We start from the raw sequence: 18,075 nt of genomic DNA on the forward strand, positions 1-18,075 counted from the left end.
TTACCACTTGCATATTCTCGAGTAGCGAAAACGTTTTTTATAAGGCAATGAGCTGTTGAATAGGTGCTGGACTGGTGTAAAGTGCAGCAGAAGAGGAGAAACATGAAAATGAAACAAATCAAGAAAGAAATTGCCACCCAAATTACCAGATTTAGCTTAGCTAGGGAGAATCTGATACTGAAAGTGCAGTGATGATGATCTATTACAGAGAAGCAGATGTACACATTTTACACAGATATAGTATGTCTATGTCATAGTGTAGCTACCACAGTTCAACCACTGCTAACATGTATTAGTAGAATGAAGGCTCCATTGTCCCGAGATTCAACCGAGATCAGGGACAGTAAAGAACTCATCGTCGTCTGGGACATCAATCCTCGCCTTCTTGTGAGGCATGTAGAATTTGGCTGACTTGTTCATGCTCGCGTGGCTAGGCTGAGGAGCTACAGAGAGCTCGGGGACTTCATGTTCTCCAAACAGACCGATATCTTTTAACCATTCGAGCTCACCGAGCTCAAGCTGCTCCTTCTGCACAAATCGCTACAAGGTAAGCCATTGGTATTCAACAAATGCCACACAAAACATACAGTTTAGTAGCAGATAGATTCATAGATAGCAACAGAGTGGTTTAACCATTACCTTCTCTGAGGATTCATAGTCAGAAAATCCAAGTAGGTCATCAACGGCCCAAGAAGGCGACGTGATGCCAGACAATTGTTGAGAAGGCGTTTTAACAGTGATCTGCTGTGAGTTTGGTTTCGGTGGCTGTGGCTCCAATTGTGCGTTTGGAGCGTCCTTCTTACAACTGGAACTCAGTGCTACTCGAATTCCTGTGGCTAGAAATCGCTGGTGGTTTGCAGCGAGGCTGTTGGCAGAATGAATTGGCTCATCGCATTCCTTGCAGAAGAGAGCTCTGTCCTCGACACAGAAAATGAATGCCGCTTTCTCCTGCAAACAGGATGAGCCCGAGCCATGGCGTGTTCAGAATCAACTTGATAAACAGTTAGTGGACTGGGAAGTCCTTTACCATTAAGGTAAATGAAGAAATGTTTCTTTTCATCATTTTCATTCACAAGCACTGGATTAAGATTTTCCCATATTTCAGACAGATAATTGCACATACCACAATAGCCTTTAGGTAAACATACTCACACAATCCAAAAGCCTAAAGCAAAACAGTGGAAAACGAAGAGGCTTATTGTTATTTTTTATAATTATTACTGCTGTAAAAATATAGAGCTTCAGTACTGTGATCAACTAACTATACAAGAAGTGTGAATTCACAGAGTGATCATATGAATGATTACATGTAAAGCTGCAAACTTTGGAGTTATTCACAAAAGTTTTAGCCATCATTACTCTAAACATCCTTCAAATCAACTTTTCCATTGTCAAAAGGGTTTCTTTTTTATTTTTTTCCTTGTCAAGTCAGATCTGTTCACTGACTGGATATTGTCTCATACAGAACTATTTCATCTATTTAGCAGATCAAGAAGACTAAACCTAGTTGTTCAGATTGTTGAATTGATAGTCACAAAATTACAAGTTTCCGAAGAAGAGTGACTTATTAACCTTCTTAGTTTGAACACGTCACTCATGGACAACCTATGCATGATTTAACTTCCGATGGTCGGTCATAAAGTGAAATTTACACATTGAATAGTGACGGCGGGTTTTCCTAGAATATGAAACCTACTTATGTAATTTCTCAGATCTTCCATTATATAAAAGCAAAGAACTTTGACTTCAAGCAATAATCTGCAGTTTAAGGCCCTTAAAAAGGGGGGAAAGAAAGAAAACTTACTTGGCAAATATCACAGGGAGGGAGCTTGTTGGAGAGGCACTGAAGAAGAAGCCTCTGGTGCTTGCTTGCAAGCTTGTTTGCAGCATGAACTTCTATGTCACACTGTGTGCACAGTGCAGCCTCATCTGCACAGCAAATCACTGTGGCAGATGCTTTCTCACACACATCACACTGAATCTTCATCCCCTCTCTAAAATCTTTGTCCCCCAACAAAGCAAAAAACAATAAAATTTCAAGAACCCCTGTTTACAGAAAGGACAAACAGTAACAGATAGGGGGAAATAAAACCCCAAAAAATTTCAGATCAAATGATAGGAGGGACTGGGAAGAGAATAGAATCTGGAATGTGAGGAGTGGGAATATGGAAAGGAGGGAGTGATTGGCGGAGAAGTGGAGGGGAAGCAGAAGATAAGGATTTGGATTTTTGAGTATCAAATGCTAGAACCTGGTTGAGGCAGCACAGCGGATGTGGGGCCCTGGGGGGATGTGTGGCTGTGTTTTGGCCGCTAAGTTCTTGCGGCCAACATGATTTTGGAGAAATCTATAGATTTATAATAATGTCTGCGTGCCCACTTGCCCAGCTGTCCCCCTTTGCATTTACTAATGAAAATGACAGGGAGAAAGGGAGTAGGAACTGAACCAAGAAAATACATATACATGTTTGATGTTTCCCATTGCTCAGTCTGGGCAGGACCAATTAAGCACAACAGTTGAGAGGAGCAAGCTGTGTCAGCACTGCCCACTGAAAGATGGATTGTTAGGCACATTATTGTTGAAACTGGGATCACATGGTCCACACACTTCTGACCGCAGAACCAATTCTTGATCTTACAACCCCTTTTAAAAAGCTCAATTGTAGGAGGGCAAGTGTTCATATTGCACATAAGTTTTAAGATCAAAGACCAATAGACACTCCTTAAGATGGAATTAACATTGAGATATCTCAAAAGATTGAGCCTAGTCTCTAGGGTGGGGTAGTTAGGGACGGTGACAAGTTGGGTATTTTCAGGTATCAAACCCTCTTATAATAGAACATGTTTGGGTCGTGGCTAATTGAGTTCTAGACAAGTTTGGTTATTTCTTTTTTTTTTTCTTTTTAATATAAATATGTAGGAGAGGTTTATGTAAGTGCACTTACCCAGGCAGTAATATGGACTTATCCTGACAAATCAAATATTGTGATCTTACCATTACTTATGTGATATATGTGCAATAGATAAAACACACATCATATAATATGGATCATACAGTTACACACAGTTGCTTTATTCAATATTTAAACAAAAATTAAATCCATCCAAAAAACAAGGTCCACAAGCTAAACCTAAATAAAAGGTCTAGTGCCTCAATTACTATTCACAAGAGATCCAACCTTAAATTTCTACCTTGATGCCACTTATTTATCCGATTGACCTCTGGGACAACATTGGGATATCCTGGAGACACAAGTATGCGAGTTGTGTGTGAGAAGCACCTCATTCAAATATGCGGTTGAGTTGCATCCTGGGCCATCCAGAAAAATGTGGCACACATTATTGTCAAAACTTTGGAATTTTTGTGTTGGCTACAGCCTGTGCATCATAAGTCCTAATATAAAGTCCTAACAACATTGCTTAGAATCTGGATAACCTAAAACTAAATAACAACATTGTGTAAAGAAGATAATCAGTATATCGTGAAACTTGGTTCGAAACAATGTTATTTCATCAGCTTTCAAGGTAGCATGTTTAACGATCATTATATTCATACATTTTACCACACACTATAGTTATGATGCACATAAGTTTTAAGATCGAAAAGCAATTAACAATCCTTAGTTATAGGATGAAATTAGTCTTGGGATAGCTAGATATCTCGAAAGATTGCGCCCTAGTGTGGAGTATAGGGTGGGGTAGTTAGGTATGGTAACAAGTTGTGTATTTTTGGCCCAATCCTTTCAAACTTTAATAGAACAAGTTTGCCTGGTTTGGGTAGTAGTGATTAATCTCTTTTTGTATATTGAAGATTCATCGATAGGTATATATTATCTAAAAGTGAACATCCAAAATACTTAAGTTGTACTTTGGATAGCATTGCATTGTTAGTTGTAATGGATTTAGCTACGCTAGTTGTGCTATCCCAAAACCATTCCCTTTATTTAAATTTTCTAGGCTGCAAGTTAGGATTACATTGTTGGCACATAAACGTAGAATTGAATCTTTTGCAAAATCAAGAAACACATGTATGATAAGTAGAATAATATATATAGCTAGCTAGATAGCACTCAAGTACACACAAATGTGTCCTAATTAGTAGTTAGCTTAGTAGCAAGACATGATCCAAATTAAACCGTTATTAAGCTCAAGTTATTAGCTAGAAGCATGCATGCAAGTAAGATTGGAACTTTCATATATAAAAGGCTAATGATAATAAATTATAAAGCATGCATATATGGATCCATTTATTATGTGTCACCACTACTAGCTCCAATACTTTATTATTGTGGCACCATTATTTCATCTCATTTTTTATTCATCACTTAATTGAGATTGTTCATTAAATTTTCAAAAAAGCTTTCAATAGCATTAAAGCATGGGCCGCCCTCCTCTATTGCATTCCTGCTCTTTTCTTTAACTTCCTTAGCCTTTATCCTTATAGATTTAGAAGTAGAGTGGTCCATAAGACTTGTGATTCCAATTTCAATCTCTTTTGCACTTACAATTTCAGGAACTATTGGAATATTATTCATCTTCTCATCTCTTAAATCTGTTCTGTAATCCATCTTAATTTCCACAGCCATTCCTATCTCTCGCACCACTTGGAAAGCATTTGATTGTTGCTCCGCGATCATTGGCCAAGTTGCCATTGGAACTCCAAACCAACTACTTTCCAAAATTGAATTCCATCCGCAATGAGACACGAAGCCCCTGACAGAAGGATGAGCTAGAATTGCACTTTGTGGTGCCCATCCTATAATTTTTCCGATATTTTTAGTTTTTTCTAAGAATCCTTCCGGCAGGACCTCTTCCAGGTTGGTATACTCGGTGAGGGCTAGTGGACCACTACCTGGAGAGGGTAGCTTCCTCAAGGCCCATAAGAACCTTTGACCGCTACGCTCAAGTGCGTAGGCTATCTCCTTGACTTGAGACTCGGGAAAAGCACCGCCGCTTCCGAAGCAAAGAAATACAACTGATGAAGGTGGTTGGTCATCCAACCATTCGAAGATTTGCTTGTGGGATTCTTGAGGAGCGCTTAGATTTAATACGGGTCCCACAGGGTATATAGGTGGGAGAGTCTTATCTGTAGAGAGAGATTGAAGTGCATGCGGCTCTAGGTCGAAGAAGGTATTGATGATGATGCCTTTGGCCCGATGAAATTGTCTGGCAAAGTCCAGGATTCCATAGGTTGTGTTCAACACAAAGGTGGGCAATAAGTTGACCGGAAAGGGGTTGAAATATGTAGGGATATTGAGATAATCCTCCTTAACAAACTCCTCGAGGGTACCATTGTGGTGGTCTTTGAGGGCCTGGAAATGGAAGTGAAGGTGTGGACCATACTATTAAATAATGCACATTCAATATAAAAATAATGTACATTATATTTAGGGGATGTATATTATTTGTGTACTGAATGTACATTATTTTTATAGTATAAAGATAATGCACATTCAGTACAAAAATAATGTACATTTAGTACATTAAAAATGTACATTTTATTATGGTCCACACAACTGTGTGGACCATGGTCTACACAATAATTTGCCAGCAGCACCCACAACGTAGAACACGTAGGTGGGGACCCCAAACTCGTCAGCCACATCCATCATGTTCATAAACAAAGCGTCCACAACAAATCCCCCTAGGCGCGGCCGCGACTTCTGGATTATCAAATCATTAACGCAGTCTCTGGCTTCACTCAGGAGTCTGGAAGTCCATTGGTCTTGGATGGTTTTGGGGTCTGGAAATCCATTAGTGTGGAGATCCAGGTCCTGAAGCAGTAATTTAAACTTCAATCTCTTATCAGCGGGATCGGCATCGGCAATCAAAGAATCGATGATAGAATTAACCCTGGCTTGGGGAGCCAAAGGCATTTTATTGAGCAAGAAAGTGATGGAGAGGTGAGGGTTTGTTTGCAAGAGGAGCATCGCGGTTTCCACTGCAGGAACAAGGTGACCCACTGCAGGGAATGGAACGAAAACCAGTTCAATAGCATCTTCCATTATATTCAATTGATGAAAAGCTAGCTTAGCTAAGACTGTATGTATGTAGCTTGAATCGAGATATCCAGATCTATCGAATTGAAGCTATATATATAGGCATATAGCTATTAATCATCGAGGGTGTATGTGGACTAGGGTTGTTAACGAACCGAACATAAACGAACTAAGGCTGTTCGTGTTCGTTTGTTAAAGATTTTGGGGTGTTCGTATTCGTGTTCGTTTGTTAATGTTTTTGAAAATCCTATTCGTGTTCGTTTGTTAATGTTTTTGAAAATCCTATTCGTGTTCGTTTGTTAAGCGTTCCTTAGTGTTCGTTAACGTTCGCGAACATGTTGACAAACGTGTTCGTTAACGTTAATGAACACGTTCACGAACGTATTCGCAAACGTTAACAAACACGTTCACAAACATGTTCATTTACGTTCATGAACACGTTCGTGAACACTTAATAACCAAACACCTGCACATGTTCATGAACACAATTTGTTCGCGAACAATAAATAATCTGCATTCACATCTTCACGAACAATTTTATATATATATATATATATATATATATATATATATTAAACGAACACTAAACGAGCTTGTTCGCGAATACTACTAAACGAACACAAATGAGTTTGTTCACGAACACTATTAAACGAACACAAACGAGTTTGTTCGCGAACACTTAGCAAACGAGCTTACCACTGTTCAGACTCTGTTCGTTTTTTAAACGAGCTCTAAATTTTGTTTGTTAATGTTCGTTTACCTTAATAAACGAATGCTTACCAAGCTCGAATACGAGTAGTTTGTCGAAAGCTCTGTTCACTAACAGCGCAGCCCTAATGTGGACCATGAAACTCCTCTGCAATTTATTTATACGTAAAATTGCATTGCCGTGACTCGTGTGTAATAATATATTATTCATGGCAAAATAAATGACTACGGGACCGCTATTTTTCAATTCATTTATTATATACTAGTTGTCCCTGCCTAGTGATGCCCGAATAGTCTGATACGTATTTTTAAATTAGTATGACTTGTGGTAAAAATGTTGGATTAATAGTGCAATGACAATTTTAGAAAGAAACACTCCCTGGATAAAATTTTAAGCATATTTTTACAACACAAAACCCTATTAATTGGTGTGATCCATGCTTCCTCTTATTGTCATTTCTGTCAAAAATGAATTCTTGATTTGATCTAGTTCCATGGTGTGTCTCACTACAATTTTAGTGCTTTTGGCCAAATGTAACTTAAAAACATAACCAAATCCTTCTTTCAAAAAAAAAAAAGACAATGATAATAGGCATAGTTTATATATCATCTCTATTACTGTAAATTAGGTGTACCGTTTCAAAACTTCATGTTAAATTTTATATTGTATTTTTTAATACACTCTAATACATTCATAGTATATGTTTAACAATTATGTAAATTTTAATTCGGATGGTGTTCGAACCTAAGACCTTCTTTATAAAAATCAATGAATAAGTTGAAAATAATAAATAATTAACAGAATATTATATTACTAAAATTTATATTGACGAAATACAATGATATTTAGAAAAAGTAAATGATATAATAGAGGATATAAAATAGAAAAAATAATTAAAATAATAATAAAATCAAAATAATATGAATCATTCATTCCAACAAACGATTACACCAACATTTTTTAGTTTACGTTAAGGACCTAACTTTATTAGTTTTTATTAAGTTTATATAGATTACATAATGTGCAGAGCCATGTGCGTAATATTATATATATTTGATGGATATACCCAACCCTGGGTATCCAATTAGCGTCGCTAGGCAATCAGACACAATAGGTGGTTAGCCCGTCAACTAATAGTGGTAGGCCGAAGCAAGAATCCCTACTCACATCACAGAGATATTTGAAGATCTGTTATCATATTGCCACCCCCTACTCCTTTTTTAGAACGAAAGGAAATCTCATACTTAGGAAGGAATCTAAAATTTAATTAAGGAAGGTTGCCTAAAGTTAAAATTGTAAACCTTTTTCTTTTCTTTCTTTGGTCAATTAATTAGTGCACCACATACCAACCCGTAGTGCACCATAGATCAGCACTTAATATACTATAGACCCGCAGTTAGAGTACTACAAAAATATATTTGATGCAAAAAATTACAATAATATTATAGCGTTTTCTATTTTTCATTGATTTACGATCATTGATATGGGCTCATCTAACGGTCCATATGTGTCCACACTGCGGTACGGGAGGAGACAGTGACTTCTGATCCAGTTTATATATATAGGACGAAGTTAGTTGCGCAAGCTAAGGCTGATCAAATGCATGTTAATTATCTTAATTAATAACAATTAGCTGGAGTTATTTGTTATTGGTGGACATTAGCTGGAGTTATTGATTCAATATATTTTGTACAAATTAATACCTACCATATATATATATATATATATATATATATATATGAATATGCCAAAGACCTTGTGGTTTAGTGGCTCAGTGGAGACAACTGTTGACTCTTTGTGCTTCAGTAATAGAGTCAGTAGTACTAAAAAAAATATATAAAATTTAGAGCACTTAAAATAGATAGATAATTCGTCAGGCTTGATAAACGCAAGATGTCAACTATGAACAACTTAGTGGCATTTGCCGGCTAGCTAGGCCTGGTCACAAGGTGAGGTTGACTCAATGAACACCCCTGCAACTAGATAGTAAATGCGAATTTTTCTGGTCACAAGGTGAGGTTGACTCAATGAACACCCTTGCAACTAGATACTAAATGCGAATTTTTCTTGTCACACGCAAAAAAAAAAAGAAGATAATTAATGAGTGATAAATTAATTATTTATATGTTTTATTATTGGAGTTGGTGAATTTGGATATTAAATGTTATTACCCCGTATTCAGTAGCGCACACGTACCGCTCTCAATAATATAGTACATTAGAGTGATGGATGCATGTATGTATTATTATATTGCTTCAATTACAATTCATCAAATTAAGTTATGTCTCGTAGAGTACATACAGTACGTGCATGGTTGAAATGGTAAACTATTCCAATTGTCTCTCCTCACCATACAATACCTGCCAGTAATTCGATCATATATATGGTTTGGCAGCAAAAAAATAAAAATAAAAGTTAGTAATTAAATTATAAAGAAATGATGGTCCGTGCAACCACTGTACTGCTACCTAATAGTGTGTATAATTTAGTAACATTATTGTTATGTTGGTGATCAGATCAGATCAACAACTAAAGACATTAGATATCCAGTGAAATCCAAACCTCGTACTTGTATATAAATTAAATCACCACGTACAATATTCTACGTACTCTCTGATCTGCATGCATGCATACATATATACGCAGTCGTTTCATTTTCTTCAAGAGCTATCCTAGTACGTGGCCCGGCCATGGCGGAGTGGAGAGACAACCCTAGTGCGAGTATTGTTTATATGTGCGTGCGCCGGATGTAAAATATATATTGTTATAACTTTGATTTGTTGTCAAAATTCATACTCCGTTATGTAGTATTTTCTTTTCTTTTTGTGATGATATAAGTTTATCCTCACTATCTAAAGAGTTTGAACTAAGTAAATCTCGTCGCGTGATCGACCTTAATAAGGGATCGAACTTGTAACATTTCTATCAAGTACAGTTCAACCGACTTAAGGTTGCCTCCTAGTAATAGTAGTAGTATAATAAAGTGGATCATCTGGAGACTAGTTTAAAAAGAGATGAGAGAGAAACTAAATAAGGGAAAATAAGGAATCTAAAAAATGTCTTTAATTTGGACTATAAATGTAGGAAGACATGCATTTTCGGTCATATTTGACCTTTTTTGTTGACAATATATAATGAATATTTTCGTTTTACTGACAAATTTCCAAACAAACCTTTCACATATAATTTGAATAAAACATAACAATTTTAATTTATACAGAGTATAAATAAATATGATTTGATGGATACTGATATTTTAATGTTTTAATCACAATCATAGTTTGTACTATTTTTTTTATATTAAAATATTATAGAGTACAATGCAATGTACAATGTATAATATGATTTAAAAAGTATAAATATTTTAGAAATATTTGAATTTAAGAATGACTTATAACCTTTAAATTTTTCTTTTTTTAGGAAAAAAATGTAAATTTTTTAAAATTTTTACCTGTCCGCAACTTGCGTGTGCCAACCTGCGAAACCCATGAACTGGCAAGGCCCATTTCTTCACTGGTAAAAAATGTTTAACGTTAACACGCAGGCCTCAACCTATTTGACACTCCTAAAATCCTAAATTATAAGTATACAATGTATATTTTGTGTTTTAAGTTAAAAACAACATTTTTTTTTATCAGTGAACAGAGTGCCATAAATAGACCCTAACTGTAAAAGGATTCCTTTAAATTCGTATCATACTCATACTAATTTCTGTTCGTAGCGACACGGCTAATTAAGGTGCAAAGTGTTGGCCAAATTAGTATTAACAACATTTTAATACTCCAAAGTCCTACTTTTCATTTATAACATTTTACCCCTTTCACTTCTAAAACTTGAAAACAATGAGAATATTTAAGATTGATATACTACCTTAAAAATAATAATTCAAGATCAAGTGAAATAAAGTTATTACGAATAAGGTCGATGTTTATTATCTTAAAATTAATGAGAATGAATGTGATTCTGCCAGTTTTTTATAATTAAATTGGATGTTTTTAATTATTTAGAAGTTAGTCTAGTTTAAATATAAGACCATTTTTAAATTCGTAATTAAATTTCTTCTCTTTAATCTAACTGACCTAAATTATATTAAACAAGGTATTTCCAAGTCTTAGCCTAAACCTACTTTTTTTTTTTAAAGATAAACGTAGTTATTCCATTAATTCATAACATAAAACGTTTACATCAACAATCAATGAAATGGTAAACCATTCCTTACAGTCAGACATGTAAGCAACTTTTCTAACTATGCTATAGAAAACTTGAATCACAGACGGTTTCATAACTAGGAAGCTATGTTCCTTCAAGGAGCTTAAAGCTTCATCAAAGATCTGGGTATTCATCATCATTCTTTTTTGCTCGCCCAGGATAAGATCAACACTTGCCGAAACCAAACTAAACGATTTATGCTAATGATAATGAAAAGCTCGTGAAAGTAACGAGACGAAAAAGCCCGTGAAAATAACGAGAGGAAAACACAATAATAGAGAAAATAAAAAGTGGTAAATTAAAGCCAAAGTAGGGTTGGGAGTTCAAGACTACCAACACAAACCCCAATACCTACCTACTATTATTTTATTCAAAGGGAAAGAAAACGGAAGAAGAAGATCTGTGGCGGTGGTCGGAGGTGGACGGAGCTGCGACGGTGGTCGGGGCGGAAGTAGAGCGAGAGTAAACGTAGAAGGTGACCAAAACTGCCGGCTCAAAGTTCCATTAGAGCTCCGGTCGAAGGCCGACGGTGGAAACCGAAGTTGAGTAAAGCTTTTTGTTTTGGAGAGAAAAGGGAGGCAGCATTAGGCCTAAACCCACTTTAATGATGAGAAAACTGCAATCATTATTCTAATAATGTACATTGAATAAATTCTGTAAGTATGTAATAGTTTACAAATCAAAAGAAAAAAAAAATTAAACTATATGTAACAAACTTGACCGATAAGAATTTTACAATCTCTTTGAGAACATGTTCAATAGAAAAAAAGAATATTCGTCACTGCTTTGAGTATGTAGCAACTGGCTACTTCACAGTAGCTAATACGACCTTTCACCTTTGAGTTATTCTAGGTCTGTTGACATTTTTTTAAAATTAATTTTGTGGGAAATCTTTAATAACAAACACACTGACGAAAAGAAATTAAAGTGTATTATGTATAGTAGTTCATCATCCGATCCGGCCCGTGGTTCAGGAAAAATAAGAATATTCAAACATCATCATCCCAAAACCATCCCCTTTATTTAAATTTTTTACGCTGCAAGTTAGGATTATATTGTTAGCACATAAACGTAGAATTGAATCTTTTGCAAAATCAAGAAGCACATGCATGATAAGTATAATAATATATAGCACTCAAGTAGTACACACAAATGTGTCCTACTTAGTAGTTAGCTTAGTAGCAAGACATGATCCAAATTAAATCGTTATTAAGCTCAAGTTATTAGCTAGAAGCTAAGCATGCATTCAAGTAAGATTGGAACTTTCATATATAAAAGGCTAATGATAATAAATTATAAAACATGCATATATATATGGATATATCCATTTATTGTCATCACTACTGGTTCCTATACTTTATTATTAAGACACTATTACTTCATCTCACTCTTGAATCTATCACTTAATTGAGATTGTTCATGACATTTTCGATAAAACTTTCAATAGCATTAAAGCATGAGCCGCCCTCCTCTAATGCCTTCCTGCTCTTTTCTTTAACTTCCTTAGCCTTTATCCTTATAGATTTTGCAATAGAGTGGTCCATAAGATTTGTGATTCCAATTTCTATCTCATTTGCACTCACAATTTCAGGAACTATTGGAATATTATTCATTTTCGCATCCCTTAAATCTGTTCTGTAATCCATCTTAATTTCCACAGCCATTCCTATCTCTCTCACCAGTTGGAAAGCATTTTCTGGTTGCTCTGCGCTCATTGGCCAAGTTCCTATTGGAACTCCAAACCAACAACTTTCCAAAATTGAATTCCATCCGCAATGAGACACGAAACCCCCAACAGCAGGGTGAGCTAGAACTGCACTTTGTGGTGTCCATCCTATAATTTTTCCGATGCTTTTAGTTTTTTCTAAGAATCCTTCCGGTAGGATCTCTTCCAGATTGGTATACTCGGTGAGGACTACTGAACTACTACCCGGAGAGGGTTGCTTCCTCAAGGCCCATAAGAACCTTTGGCCGCTACGTTCAAGTGCGTAGGCTATCTCCTTGACTTGAGGCTCGGGAAAAGTACCGGTGCTTCCGAAGCAAAGGAATACAACTGATGAAGGTGGTTGGTCATCCAACCATTGGAAGATTTGGTCGTGGGATTGTTGAGGAGTGCGGACGTTTAGGTTTAATACCGGTCCCACAGGGTATACAGGTGGGATGGTCTTGTCTTTAGAAAGCGATTGAAGTGCATACGGCTCTAGATCAAAGAAGGTGTTGGCAATGATGCCTTTGGCCCGTCGAAATTGTTTGGCGTAATCCAAGATTCCATCGGTTGTGTTCAACACAAAGGTGGGCAGTAAGTTGACCGGAAAGGGGTTGATATATGTAGGAACATTGAGATAATCCTCCTTAATAAACTCGTCGAGGGTACCATGGTGGTGGTCTTTGAGGCTCTGGAAATGGAGGTGAAGGCCGAGCGTAGCAGCACCCGCCACGTAGAGCACGTAGGTGGGGACCCCAAACTCGTCAGCCACATCCATCACGTCGGTAAAGAAAATGTCGACAACAAATCCCGCTAGGCGCCGCCGCGCATTCTGGATTATTAATTCATTAACGCAGTCTCTGGCTTCACTCAGGAGTGTGGAAATCCATTGGTCGCGGATGGATTTCCCGTCTGGAAATCCAGGATTCTGGAGATCCAGAACCAGGTCCTGAAGCAGTAGTTTGAACTTCAATCTCTTATCAGCGGGATCGACATCGGCAATCAAAGAATCGATGATAGAATTAACCCTGGCTTGGGGAGCGAAAGGCATTTTATTGAGCAAGAAAGTGATGGAGAGGTGAGGGTTTGTTTGCAAGAGGAGCTTCGCGGTTTCCACTGCAGGAACAAGGTGACCCACTGCAGGGCCTGGAACGAAAACCAGTTCAATAGCATCTTCCATTATATTCAATTGATGAAAAGCTAGCTTAGCTAAGACTGTATGTATGTAGCTTGAATCCAGATATCCAGATCTATCGAATTGAAGCTATATATATAGCTATTGATCATCGAGTATGTATGAAGACCATGAAACTCCTCTGCAATTTATTTGTACGTAAAATTGCATTGCCGTGAATAGTGTGTAATAATATATTATTCATGGCAAAATAAATGACTACGGGACCGCTATTACTAATTGCATTGTACTAATTTTTTTATATTAAAATATTATAGAGTACAATGCAATGTACAATGTATAATATGATTTAAAAAGTATAAATATTTTAGAAATATTTGAATTTAAGAATGACTTATAACCTTTAAATTTTTCTTTTTTTAGGAAAAAAAAATGTAATTTTTTTAAAATTTTTACCTGCCCGCAACTTGCGTGTGCCAACCTGCGAAACCCATGAACTGGCAAGGCCCATTTCTTCACTGGTCAAAAATGTTTAACATTAACACGCAGGCCTCAACCTATTTGACACTCCTAAAATCCTAAATTATGAGTATACAATGTGTATATATTTTTTATAAGTTAAAAACAACCTTTCTTTTTTTTTTTTATTATCAATGCACGAGTTATCATAAACAAACCCTAATTGTAAGAGGATTCCTTTAACTGCGTACCATACTCATACTAATTTCCATTCGTACCGGCCTAGCCCAATTAAAGTGCAAAGTATTGGCCAAATTGGTATTAACAACATTTTAATACTCCAAAGTCCTAATTTTCATTTATAACATTTTACCCCTTTCACTTCTAAAACTTGAAAGCAATAAGAATAGTTAAGATGGATAGACTACTCAAAAATAATAATTCAAGATCAAGTGAAATAAAGTTATACGAATATGGTCGATGTTTACTATCTTAAAATTAATGAGAATGAATGTGATTCTGACAGTTTTTTTATAATTAAATTGGATGGTAGTGTAATTGATTAATAATAATTGCCTAATAATTATTATGATAATTAAGTTAAACATTGATCGTTTAATTTATTTTTATAATAATTACAATTAAATTATTTCTCATATTTATTTTAGTAATAATATAATTACATAAGTCATATTACATATCGATCTTTTAAAGATAATTGTAGACAAACAAGTCATATATATTTTTTTAAAAAGTTATATATTATTCAATTAATATTGAGTGATACATTTGTACTAATCTTATAATCAAATAAATTTACACATTCAATATTATAATTTTTTTTAATTTTATTATCTAAATATATAATTTAAAATTTTATCTGTGCATCGCACGGGTATTGGACATTTATTTGCTTTAGTTCAAGCAAGGAAAACATTAGAAAATATAATCGATCTAACCAATTTTATTAATTACACTATATAATATTTGATATAATTTATATAATTGTATGTATATATATCGATCCAAATATTCTTAAAATATTATAATAAATCTATTATGTGCAACGCACATGTGAAAATACTAGTAACTAATAATATATAAAATTTAGAGGATAATAAGCTAGATATATCTAATTCAAAGGTCATATCAACCTTTTAAATTTTAATGACTTAAAGCTTTATTTGGAAGTGTATACGTGTGAGCGACAATTTTTAGTGAGTTATTGTGACAAAAGAATGAAATCATATTTTGAGTGAGGTTTACTATTGATTTATGTTGGGTTAAAGTTGATTTGAATATTTCTTTTATGTGAAGTGATAATTTCAATGATCATATATTTATATACTTAAAATATATAATTAGTTGGATTATTGGCTTGACAAACACAATATTCTAAGTTTGACTCCTGATGTGAGAGGTCTACTGGCCTTCTTGGTTTAAACTGGTCAGCTATGGACAACTTAAACTAGTTTACCTCTTTGTGGCATTTTCTGGCTCGGCCAGGTCACAAAGTGAGGTTTACTCAATGGACTGTACGCCTGCAACTAGATAGTGACTGCGAGTTTTCCACGTCACAAGAAAAAAAAATCGGATAACTAGTGAGGGAGAAATTAATTATTTATACGTTTTATTATTAGATCAGAGTTGGTGAATTTGGATATAAACTATTCAAATTGCTATGCTGAGTCCTGACCAAACATATACCTGCCAGTAATTCGGTCATGGTTTGGCAGCAAATTAAATTAAAAAACATTATTAATTAAATTATAAAGAAATTAAATGATGGCCCGTGCAACCACTGCTACCTAATAGAGTTATTTAGTAACATTATATTATTGTTGGCGATCAGATCAACAACTAAAGACATTTGAAATCCAAACCTCGGACTTGTATATAAATATAATCACCACAATATTCTACGTACTCTCTGAGCTGCATGCATGCATACGCAGTCGTTTCATTTTCTTCAACAGTACGTGGCCGGCTAGCTTAGCTTATATTACCCGGCCATGGCGGAGCGGAGAGACAACCCTAGTACAGTCGTGGTGGTGGTGGGTCCAAGTCCTCGGCTTTCTCCTCTGATAACAAGCGATGCGTTGACGGGAGACTGTTACCGCGTGACGGCCGAGTTGTCTTGCCGGCAGGGATGCGAGTATTGGCATTCGAGAAGAGCGTTTCTCAACAGTTACTGTTTCGACAGGCGGCAAAGCAGAAACATAATTGAGAGGTTAGGTGAGATGGCGGCGGCCGTGTTTCTCGGAATTCGGCGCCGGATGTGCAGCGCCGGAGTGTGGTTTAAGTATTACAAGCTCACCTTCTCGTGGCCAAGGGTTTTAACTGCGAGCTGCTATGTGCCATGCCCAGTCTATGTATAATTATATTTAAGTTGCCTGCATATATGCCTACATTCCCCATTCCACAAATTTTATATGTGCGTGCGCCGGATGTAAAATATATATTGTTCTAACTTTTGATTTGTTGTAAAAATTGATACTCCATATGTAGTTTTTTTTTTTCTTTTTGTACTTGTGATGACATTAAATCGCAGGGCCTCAACCTATTTGACATTCCTAAATAATAAGTATACAATGTATATTTTGTGTTTTAAGTTAATTAAAAACAACATTTTAATACTCCGAACTCATACTTTTCATTTAATCTATAACCTTTTACCCCTTTCACTTTTTTTTTTTTTGAACACTACCACTAAGCTGGCGGATCCAGCATGGGGCAACTGCCCCCACTCACCCCAACCCCACCCCTATATAGCCCTTTTATTTATATATATGTATGTATATAATAGTTTTAGATATAAATATATGAAAACTGATATAAATAAAGAATTGATTAGCTAGCTAAGTTGGTTGGAGCATGTTTTAACATAAGGAAGAGCGATAGTTTAAATCTTGAAGGCAGTTCATCATCAAAGATATATATTTATATATATATATATATATATATAAAACCTTTTTAAAAATTAATAATGAGATGTGTAATTTATAATGTGTTTTCTATTTGAATTATTTTAACAAATCAATTATGTTTCGTATATTGCTATTAATATTTGTATAAAGTTTTGATATGTTTTATTTTTTAATACTACCGATTCTATTACAATACAATATATGTTCATTACTATTTTCTCAACCTATTGAAGCACAAACAACCTCGCATATAAAGGAGCAACCTGAACAGTGAACAATACTGACACAATGCAGTATATGTTCATAACTATTTTCTCAACCTATTAAAGCTTGAAGCGCTCGAACCCCCAAACTCCCATATGAGAGTGCAATTTTGTGCCACTAGAGCACAAGCTCTTGCCACCCCTTTTACTTCTAAAACTTGAAAGCAATGAGAATAGTTATGATTGATAGACTCAAAAATTAATAATTCAATAGATCAAGTGAAATAAAGTTATTACAAATAAGGTCGACCTTTATTATCTTAAAGTTAATGAAAATGAATGTAATATTGACAAATTGCTTTTAATTAAATTGAATGTTTCTAGTTATCTAGATTTTAGTCTAGTTAAAATATAAGACGATTTTTAAATTCATAATTAAATTTCTTATCTTTTACCTTACTGACTTAAATTAATTGAGGTATTTATAAATCTTTAGTCTATATCGCCGCCTTTGGGTAATTGGATGCAAACCCACTTCAATGATGAGAGAAAACTATAATCATTATTCTAAGAGCATCTACACTTGTGATTTTTGTTGAATTTTTTGTAGAGAAAAAACTAGCTTGGCAAGAAAAAAACTAATGGGGCAGCTAATTTTTGGAGAAACTTTTCTCTTGCAAATACATGAATTTTGCAAGAGAAAGAAGAAGAAAAAAGGAAGCACTTTTCACG

General features: G+C 35.3%; 3 protein-coding genes across 3 annotated transcripts; all 3 read right to left on the reverse strand.

The window, feature by feature from the left end:
* Positions 1-130: 130 nt before the first annotated feature.
* On the reverse strand, positions 131-2,214 carry LOC115999073 (B-box zinc finger protein 24-like). Its single transcript, XM_031238834.1, has 3 exons — positions 1,805-2,214; positions 640-948; positions 131-528 (listed from the first exon to the last, which is right to left on the reverse strand). The coding sequence occupies exons 1-3, from the start codon at positions 1,985-1,987 to the stop codon at positions 325-327; spliced, it is 696 nt and encodes a 231-aa protein (XP_031094694.1). The 5' UTR covers positions 1,988-2,214; the 3' UTR covers positions 131-324.
* A 2,108-nt stretch (positions 2,215-4,322) lies between these two features.
* Positions 4,323-6,002, reverse strand: LOC116012504 (anthocyanidin 3-O-glucosyltransferase 2-like). Its single transcript, XM_031252057.1, has 2 exons — positions 5,550-6,002; positions 4,323-5,339 (listed from the first exon to the last, which is right to left on the reverse strand). The coding sequence occupies exons 1-2, from the start codon at positions 6,000-6,002 to the stop codon at positions 4,323-4,325; spliced, it is 1,470 nt and encodes a 489-aa protein (XP_031107917.1).
* A 6,155-nt stretch (positions 6,003-12,157) lies between these two features.
* On the reverse strand, positions 12,158-13,848 carry LOC115999054 (anthocyanidin 3-O-glucosyltransferase 2-like). The gene has a single exon (XM_031238797.1). The coding sequence runs from the start codon at positions 13,797-13,799 to the stop codon at positions 12,318-12,320; it is 1,482 nt and encodes a 493-aa protein (XP_031094657.1). The 5' UTR covers positions 13,800-13,848; the 3' UTR covers positions 12,158-12,317.
* Positions 13,849-18,075: the final 4,227 nt, after the last annotated feature.

Source organism: Ipomoea triloba, chromosome 1 (assembly GCF_003576645.1).
Source record: "Ipomoea triloba cultivar NCNSP0323 chromosome 1, ASM357664v1".
Classification (NCBI taxonomy): Eukaryota; Viridiplantae; Streptophyta; class Magnoliopsida; order Solanales; family Convolvulaceae; genus Ipomoea; species Ipomoea triloba.